This window comes from Anomalospiza imberbis, chromosome 3, assembly GCF_031753505.1.
Source record: "Anomalospiza imberbis isolate Cuckoo-Finch-1a 21T00152 chromosome 3, ASM3175350v1, whole genome shotgun sequence".
In the NCBI taxonomy this organism is placed as follows: Eukaryota; Metazoa; Chordata; class Aves; order Passeriformes; family Viduidae; genus Anomalospiza; species Anomalospiza imberbis.
Genome location: NC_089683.1, coordinates 3,818,081 through 3,828,662, shown reverse-complemented (window position 1 = coordinate 3,828,662; position 10,582 = coordinate 3,818,081). Strand labels below are relative to the sequence as shown.

General features: G+C 52.1%; 1 protein-coding gene across 5 annotated transcripts in view; it reads right to left on the bottom strand.

The window, feature by feature from the left end:
• Window positions 1-8,790: 8,790 nt before the first annotated feature.
• Window positions 8,791-10,582, bottom strand: part of BLK (BLK proto-oncogene, Src family tyrosine kinase) — a 45,778-nt gene continuing 43,986 nt past the window's right edge. For 4 of the 5 annotated variants that reach the window (XM_068183159.1, XM_068183160.1, XM_068183157.1 and 1 more), the window contains exon 13: window positions 8,792-9,549. In XM_068183159.1, coding sequence (XP_068039260.1) covers window positions 9,341-9,549 — 209 coding nt within the window. In that variant the 3' untranslated portion in view covers window positions 8,792-9,340. Of the gene's footprint in view, window positions 9,550-10,582 lie in introns of all 5 variants that reach the window. The other variant, XM_068183158.1, reaches the window with a different exon arrangement.

The following is a 10,582-nucleotide window of genomic DNA, read 5'->3' as shown; positions in this document are numbered from 1 at the left end:
CCTTGCAGATGTTGCACCTCTAGAGAAAAGGTTAAAGGAGGAAAAGCATGAGGAGGAGACCTGACTTCCTCTGGGCTGGCTGTGTTCAGTGGATAACCAGGGAAGGAGAAACCATCTCTGACTAGGAACAGATTTCTCTTTAAGATGGATAATACTTTTTTTCCTTACTATCCATACTGGTGGGCTACCAGAACTGCAGCAAAGGCTGGAACACTGTCTCTGTGCAAGGTGGATGCAGGTTCCAGTGCAGTTCTGCATCTCATCTCTGGGGGATTCCAGAGTTTTGATGTTTCCTTCTCCTCATTTGGGTTAGCACTAACAGGTGATTGGGTCTGTGGGCCAGGGAAAATCCTGGTCAAAGTCATGGTGGATTTATAATCCATGTGAAAAGAGTGTGGATGTTTATATAGATAGAAAGAAAACCCAATTTTACACAAGCAAGTCTTTAAGTAATACACCAGGGCTTTGTCAGGGTACAAACCCTAAGTCTGATGGGAGGAGGAGAAGAATGGGATCTAAAAAAATATCCCATGGGAACTTCTCAGCCTGATGCTGGGGGTATCCAGCACTTTCTGTTGAAGCACCAGCTCAGGGACCCTGGACTGGAGCATCCTGCGCCCCAACCCCATTATTCCACACTGGGCTGCCAGCACAGCCCTGGCCTGTCCTTCCTGTTCCCAGGCAGGAGTCAAGGCCTCCGTGGCAGGAGAGCCTGACGCAGGCGCTCCCCCCGTGACGCTCCCGCTGCCGGGGACAGAACATTCCCCAGGGGAGGCGAGGGGTGGCCGGGAGGACAGGCACGGCCGCGCACGGACAGTCACCTTGAGCGGCTCCGCAGCCAGCAGGGATACGGCAGGGTTGTTTTGCCGTCCTGCTCCGAGCGAGAGGAGGAGGAGGAGGAGGAGGAGTGGGGCCGACAGCAGGGATTTCATGGGAGATTGCGTTGGAAGTAGCCGGCACAGCTGGGCTCCGTCCCGTGGCCTTCACCTGCTGCTTTACCCAGAGGAGAGGAGAGATGTGCTGTAGAGCTCTTTGGTCTCTCCTGCTTTCACATTTTGTTTTCTCCCCAGGTGGTAGGACCCTCCGGTCCTGCACCATGGGTTGGGTCCATCCTATTAAGCTCTCTTCACCTTCTGAAAAGGATGGCCAGGCTCACAATGATTATTGGGAATTTGGGAATGGTGCCTAGCTCATAAAAACCACAAAACTGTGCCTGGGACTCACCTGGGTTGGTGCTACCCAGGCCAAGCCAGACCTGTGCCAGACTAAGCAGGATGGAGAGTTTGGAGATGGAGCTTCAGAGGGGTTTTTCCATGTTTCTAGGAGAGACGGAGAAATGGGGTCATCCCCTTTCCCTTCATCCATCTTTTTGGGCTCCTTCTGCTTCAGATTGAACATTGATTGGGCATTTCCCCTGCCATGAATTATCCCAATGATCCCTCCATTTGCATCCAAGTGGCACAAGGCCAAGAGAACCCCTCTGAGTAAAACACAGTCCATCCCCAGGGCTCAGGGCTTCCTTACTTGTGTACAAGGAGCTGAGGGTGGGAAGCTGGAGAGGGGCTTGGGACAAGGGATGGAGGGATGGGACACAGGGAATGGCTTCCCACTGCCAGAGGGCAGGGATGGATGGGCTATTGGGAAGGAATTGTTCCCTGTGAAGGTGGTGAGGCCCTGGCACAGGGTGCCCAGAGTAGCTGTGGCTGCCTCTGGATCCCTGGAAGTGTCCAAGGCCAGGTTGGTTGCTTGGAGCAACCTGGGATAGTGGAACGAGTTGATTTTTACGGTCCTTTCCAACCCAAACCATTCAAGTATTCTATGAAACTGGAGGTGAATTTAGATCACGAGCCTGGTGAGTGTTGCTTTGTTCCCAACAAATGGCTTTACATTTTCGTGTCACACTTGGGGCTGCGATGTTGTTGTTCCATGCCAAAGGCTTTGCAGTGCTTCACTGTCCCACTCTTTTTGGGTCAAATCCATAAGAGACAAAGCAAGGCAATATTTTAAAAACACCATCAGTGCTTCTGTGGCACCACACACCCAAACTGTGCACACAGAGCACACACCAAACCAGTGCTCCCACCCCTGTAGCCTCCCCCGACTCCCCAGCCCACTGCATCCAACACTCAGCCATAGGCTGAGCCTCTCCCAGCAATTTTGGCTCCAAGCAGCCGAAGTGGGAGTGAGAAGAGGGCAGGGGTCTGGGGGGGAAGGGTGTAAATTGCTCACGGAGGATGCTATCACGTCAAACGCACTGTTTACAAGCTGCTGCCAGGTTATTGAAGATCAGAGAGTCGCTGGCTCTAAACACAGCTACTCCTGGAGTGCAGCGTGTCGGGGCTGGTTGATACATGTCCCCCCGCTGCCCTTGGGGTGACCCTTGAGACCCTGGAGTTATCAGGGGGAAGCGACCATGCGGTGGGGCTGGAGGACCACCTACAGTGCGAGGGGAGCCGTGGGGAGATGCTGCACAGCCCAAGGGGAGGAGATCTGGAGATACAGAGGCCTGTATAGAGCCAGGGCTGGGAACATACAGGGACATCTAAACACCTGGGATAAACATTTGCCAGTCCATGGATGGCAGAGGTGGCTTTTCCCAGTCTGACCCGTTGGTTGATTGACGTCCTCTGTGGTGTTGGCCTATGCAGAGAGGTGGCTCTGTCCACCAGATGAAAACCAGCGCGGATGATTCCAGGCAAATTTGTGTTTATTGGTTGTAACTGGGGTATTAAATTCAGCCCAGCCAGGAATCTGCTCATTTGCACTGCTAAACTCTTAACCTGTTCCTCCCAGAAACTATTAAAAATCCAAACAATCCCTGGGCATCAGACTGGAGACAGCACACATCAAGAACAACTCCCAGAATATATTTTGGATCTGTCCACACTGTTTTGGATGGTTGAGAGAGTTCAATGGCATGGACATGGCCAGAGCAGGCCAACTGGCCTTAGGACCAGGGGAAAGAACTGGTGATTTTTTGTTTATGAGCACAGCTGTACTGAGTAGGTGCCAAAGTTTAAGGTACTGAAGAGTCAACACCAGCCAGAGCAGCCCTGGCAGTGTTTGTCCTGCCAAAGGAAGGCCCCTGAGATACTTGTTTGAAGATGACAAAGTCTAGAGAATGTGTTCCTGTCCAGAGAGGCTGGAACTGGATAATCTCTAGGATGTCTTCCAACCCAACCGTTCTCTGATTCTGTGATTTTGTGAAAGTTGGTCAGATGCAGATAGGAGAGGCAAGGTGTGATATTAATTTCTGATCTCCTGGATGAGACAGACCAGTTGTTCTGGAGGTTTGATCTGGGTAAGAATCCATGGGTAGAGCCTCTCACATTCACCTGTTCAGAGCAGCTGAAGATCCCCCTACTTGCCAGAGCACAATCCCCAGTCAAGGCTTATCCCTGTGTCTTGGAGGCTCCCTGTGGTTATGGAATCATTTAGGCTGGAAAAGCCTGGAAAAGCCCTGGAAAAGCCCAAGTCCAACCATCCCTCAGCACTGCCAAGGCCACCACTCACCCATGTCCCCAAGTGCCACATCCACACTTCATCCCTCCAGCGATGGTGATTCAGCCACTGCCCTGGGCAGGTTGTTACCTCATTTCCAGCAGTGTCCCCGCTCACAGACCTCAGTATGGTTTAAACTCACATTTCTGATCATGATCCTGAGCACCCCCAGCCCATGACAGTGGGATGACCACAGAAAATTCCCACCAGCCTGCCACAGCTGCCTTCCCACTGTCTCCACCCTGTGGCTTCAGCCTACCCTTAAAAGAAAAGAGGAAAGATAAGGTCAGAAAGAAGATTCAGGTGAGGATGAGTTAAATATACATTTGAAAGGCTAATGGAAATCTCCTGCTATCATGGAGACAATGATGGCCAGTAAAACATCTGGCTCTGGTACAATCAGGGTGACATCTCGCATTTAGAGGGTGGTGGCAGGGATTGGTGGCTCCAGGGACATGTACCTTCCTCCTGCTTTGCTGGCAGAGACCTGTAGCTCAGGTTTAAGGCAAGAGGACAAGCTGGCTACAAATCCTTTTCTTGTGACCAAGAGGATGGCAAGGCCATCCTCATCTCCAGGGGGAGTCAGAGCTGGAGCTCCTGTTGCCAGTTCCCAGGACTGTGAGCAGGCCAGAGCAGCTGGCTATGCCTTCTCTCCAACAGTGGATAAACTGCTAATTTTAGCTGGGAGTGACCTTGGACAGATTAAGGGAGGAGGAAACCCTGGAGAAAGGAGGTCTGGAAGCAGCCTAGGAAAGGAGAACCCTTGGCAGGTCACAGCCTGTCTGCAGTGGTGGGCAATCCCAAATGTCATGTGGTAGCATGAGCCCTGGGAGAGCAGGACAAGGAAATCAGTGATTTAGAGACTTTCCAAGCCAGGGATGGTGTTGTAACACCTGGCTCAGCCCCCTGAGGGATGAGCAATCCTCCAGAAACAGCCCCAGCCCTCTGCCTGCAACCCAACACAAACCTCTTTGGTTTGTGACTAAGGAAAATGCTTCCCTTGAGCCCTGTTATCCCTGTAGGGTTTTTCTGGCTGCTGACAGAGATGGAATGTTGCCCTGAGCAGCCAGTGGGGATGGAGAGGACTTTCCTTGGGCTGATTTGTTGCAGACTGTGTCTCTACTTCTCACCAGGAACACATCTGTGCTCTCTGCCACCCTCACAGCCTGGCTGTGACACATGGATCCAGCTTCTCCTTGGTTAGTGGTGCTCAGGGATGACCACAAATGCTTTTCAGAGCCAGCCTGGATTGTCACCACCCTTGGGGATGCTCAGAACCAAGACTCCTCAGAGAAGCAAGCTCGGTGAATTCTCCCTTGGCACTGGGCTCCTGAGCAGCCTGGCCAGGCAGGGGGCCCTCCTGGAAAAAGTGGTCATTGTTCCTTTTGGTGAAGCAGCTCAGCGGCCAGAGCCCGGCCTGGCAGGACATTGGTGCCCTTGTTTGCTCTGCAGTGTTTGCCAGGGAATATTTACCCCGCTGTGTGTGGGTGGAGGTAAAACAGAGCAAGGTGAGGGCTACTCACCACCTCCCTTCCCCAGCAACCTTGATTTGCAGTGCCAGCAAGGCAAGTTCCAGGCAGCCTCTTCCTCACAGAGCAGGTGGAGACGCTTGGATCCTCCCTTTATCCCCTTGGGAGAAATCCTGAGCTCCTGGAATGCGGCGGTGTGCCTGTGGGTGAGCTGTGCCTGCCAGCGCTGTCCTGCTCCAAACAAGAGCCCAGCAGGGGATGGCATTGAAATAAAATCCCATTTCACAGGACATGGGACAACGGCTTTAAGCTGAAGGAAGATAGATTTCAATTAGGTATAAGGAAGAAATTCTTGTTTGTGAAGAAGTTGTGGCTGCCCCCAGATCCCTGGAAGTGTCCAAGGCCAGGCTGAATGGGGCTTGGAGCAACCTGGGATAGTGGAACGTGTCCCTGTCCATAGCAGGGGGTTGGATCAAGATTAAATTTAAGGTTTCTTCTATCCCAAAGCATTCTGTTATTCCATGGCTCTGTGGCTTTGATGCTACTTTGCTCTTGTTTTACTCCATCTGACCAAGCCCATCTCGCAGGGTCCAGCTGCAGATGGAGTGTATGCTCTGCTGAGTCTTTTATTAGACGTGAGAAAATCCACACTGCTGAGAGTGCCCGGGTTCTGAGGAAAGCTGAAGCTCACACCTTACCAGACAGACAGCAGAAAAAACACCAAGTGCTGCAGCTCCCCACAGCCCTGCCCTCTCACTGGTTTTCCTTTGCTGTCCCTCCCTCTCCCTGCTCTCTCCCCTCAGCACCTGCTGATTTTTCCATGCCAATCTCCCCACTGGCTCCAAGTTTCCAGATGCACTCCCCACTTTGCCAAGATGTCACAGTGCACAGCCATTGCTCAGGGAATGTTTTACATTGAGCCACGGGGTATTTCTATATCTGCAAGGTGAAGAACTGAGAAATACCACAAAAACCTTCTCTCCAAAGCCTCAAACCACTTGTAAACAGGGTGTTAATGACAACGAACTTAACACAAGACTAGACATTACCCACAGAGATGAAATTTCAGACAGAAGGTGGGGATGCAGTAACAGGACCAAGGCTGCACGGGAAAGCAAAGACCAACAATGGAAGACTGAATCTTTCAGTGTGAGAGTTGGAAAGACCATTCCAGTGGCACCCAGGGAAGAAATGGAAGGATTATCTTGGATATTTTGCAGGATACGCAACACTTGATAATATTTTTAATCCTTGTCTGGGCCATTCAGGGGTTCATGCTCTGTCTGTGTCAGGAATTGACTCATATCTTGTGAAATACCTCTGCACAGCCCTACAAGTTTTTCTTGTGCAGGTTGAATTTGAGAGCCTGGATCACTTTTATCACCTTTGTCCTGCTCCAAGACTTCCCTGTGAGCCTCTGACAGGAGCTCACCCATGTGAAGAGACAGCTCTTAGGCTGCCAGGTTGGTATGGGGATGAAAGGGTTTTTCCAGGGCTTTCTGATGGCATTGAAGACATCCTGGGCTGGAGGTCCCAGATGACAGCACCCCACTCCTCACCTGGGATTGTGGCTGCAGCCCCTGATGTTCATGCTCAGGAGGGCAAGTCCTTTTCTGTCCAGCTGTGATGGAGGAGCTGCAGGGCCCATTTCCCTGCAGTTTTGGTGGGTGTTTTGCAAAACTGTGGATGTTTTGTAAAACCATGGCTGCTCACTGAGCTCATATTCTCCCTCCATCCCCTGGGGAGGCTCAGCTTGGTGGCACAGCCCCAGCCTGCTCCCCAAAGCAAGGGAAGAGTTTCCAGTGGCTTCATGGAGGAGATTATGGAGCCAGGTCTGCCCCAGGGAACAAATTTAATGTGATTGTTCAGCAGGAATAAAAAGGACTGTGGTGTCCAGTACAGAGGAAGCTCAGCTCACAGCCTCTTGTTATGTTCACCCTTGGCTTGGCCACATGCTGCAACTGGCCATAAAAATATCCATTTCCTTTCTAATTTGAGCCACAACACTTGACACTTTGGCCTTGGGCAATAATGCAATGTACAAGTGCTCAGCAGACACCCTGCAACCCTTCTTCCTGCTTTGCTGCAGCACAAATAATCCACAGTAGTCACTTCAATAAAATATTAGCAGCCAATGAGTCAAATAGCTTTCATCTGTATTTATTTCCTGACTATCATCTCATTAACAGGAATCTGCTGGCTCTGCATGGATATCCTGGTATCTGGGAGAGACCAAGCTGGAGTTCAAACAAGGGGAAAGACTTTTCCTTCAACTCCAATGAAGTTATTGAATAAATGGCTTTTTGCCCCTGTGGTTTAAAAAGGGCTTTGTGTAGCGCATGTGACTTGTCCCTTGGGAGGCACGAAGGAACTGGACCAGGCCTGATTAATCTTAAATAATTTCTAGGACTTACTAGCCTTGAGTTCATAGGGTTCAGGTTGGGAGGATGGAGATCTTTTCTACAGCCCAAGGTTTCCCATCCAGTCCCAGTGCAGTCTTAGAGGGGTGCAGGTCTCCCATAGACCTCCATCCATCATCCTTATGGAAAAATCCCAGACACCTTAGGGTTCCTGCACTTGACCTAGCATTTCTGAGACTGGGTCATCTCAGCTAGTTCCTTTCTTTCTCAGTCTGGGAGATCATTTATTGTTATTAAATCCTCCTTTCCCCCTCAGAGGACAACTCCTTTTTCTCCCAGGCTCTTGTGCAGCAGTGGCATGAACAGGTAATTCTGTCTCAGGGCTTGGGCTTTGTTGGGTGTTTTTTCTGATACACATGACATAGAATCATGGAGTGGTTTAGGTTGGAAGGGATCTTAAGGATCATCTCATTCTAAGCCCCCTGCCATGGGCAGGGACACCTCCCACTATCCTAGGTTTTTCCAAGCCCCATCCAACCTGGCCTTGGACACTGCCAGCGATCCAGGGGCAGCCACAGCTTCTCTGAGCACCCTGTGCCAGGGCCTGCCCACCCTCATTCTAAAAAAACATCTTCTTTATATCTTAAATCTACCCTATTTTAGTTTTAAAAAATCACCTCTTCTTCCATCGCAAGAGATCCTGGTAAAAGGTCTATCCCTATCTTTCTTACAAACCCCATCTGAATTTTTTGAGGTCTACCAGAGATTTCTCTTTCCATCTCTGCTGTTTCTTTCCATAGCATCCCTTTTCCACTGTGAAATGCACCCTCTACAGCTGGACTCAAAATCCATTTCATGGAGGAGAAGACAGCAGATGAAACACCCTGAGGAGATGGTTCTGGAGTGTTCCCCCATGCCCCAGCCTGGAGCTCACTCCTGTGGTCCTCACACTCCTCCCATGTGCCATCTGTGCCCTTTTTCTTTGCCCTCCACTCCTCAGCCCAGTGAAACTCCTGACTGGAGACCAGCCTGAAGCCTCTTGTGGGCATTCCCCCGGGTTGGAGATTCACCAAAAACCAGGGAAATGGCTTTTGAACCCTCCCGGCGCCGGGTGTGGAGCCGCACCTGCCGTGCTGTTTCACCGGGAGCTTGTGCAGCGAAGGCTCAGCCAAGCGAGGAAGGGTTTTATTTCTGACTTTTTCTTTTTTTTTTTTTTTTTTTTTTTTTTTTTTTTTCTTTTTTTTTTTTTTTTTACGTGAGGTTCTACTTCCCAAGATTTGCTGGGAAGGAGGGACATCTCGTGGCCACACCACGAACGTCTCTCCTTCTCGGGCATCCCCTCATTCCCTCCTCGGGTACCACCTCAGCATCACCCCGCTCTGCCCGGGGAGCTCCCCGGCCTCTCCCTTCTCCTCCAGGGGCTGGCGGTGGCCACGGGAAGGACAGGGGCTCGCTCACACCCTGACGCCTCAATAAAGAAGTGGGAAATCCTCGTATCCAGTTTTTTATTACTGACTTGAGGCAGAGCGGGGGCATCACCCGGCGGGAACGCTCCAGAGCTGCTGTGGCCCAAGCAGGTGTGGACAGGACACGCTCCCACCCCTGCCCGCGGCACGGAGGGGGTGTAGTTTCGCCAGCAGAGTGGGGCAGTGATTCCTCACCCCCACACCACCACCCTGGCTCCCTCTTCTCGGAGCTGCAATTGCGGGGCTGAGGGGCTTTTCTCTATCCGGGTGGGTCACGAAGGAGTTTTCTGTCCTTCGTGCCAGAGGTGATGCCTGCCAGGTGGGCACAGCCCTCCGAGGCAGACGAGGCAGGAGCTGTGCCACCTCTCAGCCACCTCTTCAGTCTTTGCGACAACCACAGAGCCGGCAGCATCCTCCTCCCTCATGTCTCTCCTCATTCCCCATCTCCAGGCGCGGACGGGAGAAAGGGAAACGCCGGCGCCGAGCCACGGCCGGGTGGTGGCTGTCCTGCAGCGCTGTCCCCAGGAGCTGGCGGGGCGGTGGCTCACTGCTGCGGCTCGGGCTCGTACTGTTTCTCCGTGGAGGTGTAGAAGTCCTCGAGCACCGACTGCAGGTACTCGAAGGTGGGGCGCTCCTCGGGGTTGCTGCGCCAGCACTTGAGGATGATGCTGTAGAGCTCCCCGGGACACGTCTCCGGGCAGGGCATGCGGTAGCCCCGCTCCAGGTTGCGAATCACCTCGGGGTTGGTCATTCCTGGGGGGGACACAGTCCAGCAGGACTTATTCAGCACCCGGGGGGGAAGGTCAGCGCTCCCCGAAGCTCACACCCAGGCAGGGCTGGAGGGGCTGCGGTGGTTCCTGTGTCTGGGAATCGTCCCTTCCTCAGGGTTGTGCTTCCCCTCCATCCCCTCTGTCCTCTCCTTGATTGCCCTCTCTAAGTTTGGCTTTGCACAGGTATAACTGATGGGAGGAAAGTCAGCTTGAAGGAGCTCTTGTGACAAGAGGGACATTGAGGGCTGGAGAGGGTCCAGGGATGGGAACGGAGCTGGGGAAGGGGCTGGAGCACCAGGAGAGGCTGAGGGAGCTGGGAAAGGGGCTCAGCCTGGAGAAAAGGAGACTTAGGAGGGACCTTCTGGCTCTGCACGACTCCCTGACAGGAGGGGACGGGCAGGGGGGTCGAGCTCTTCTCTCAGATAACAAGAGGAAATGGTCTTAGGTTGTACCAAGGGACATTTTCATCACGTATTAAAAACAATTTCTTCATGGAAAAGGCTGTCCGGCCCTGACACAGCTGTCCAGAGCAGTGGTGGAGTCCCCATCCCTGGAGGGATTTACCAGATGTGTAAACATGGCACTTGGGGACATGGCAGTGGTGGCCTTGGCAGTACTGGGTTAATTCAGATTTAGAGACCTTTTTGCGACTTCAGCAGTTCTGTGATTCTAAGAGGCAGCTGTGTGTGTCTGGGCACACCTCAGGGAGTGCCTCCAAGCCTAGAGCAGCACTGGGTGCTCATCCTGCATTCCCAGCACCCTGCACCTGGATAAGGAATCCTGCACCTGATAAGGGATCCTGTACCCTGATAAGGAATCCTATATCTGGAGAAGAGTTCCTATACCTGGATAAATAATCCTGTACTTGGAAAAGGGATTCTATACCCTGATAAAGAATCCTATACTTGGATAAGAGTTCCTGTACCTGGATAAGGGATCCTGTAGCTGGATAAGGGATTCTGTACATGGATAAATAATCCTGTACCTGGATAAATAATCCTGTACCCTGATAAGTG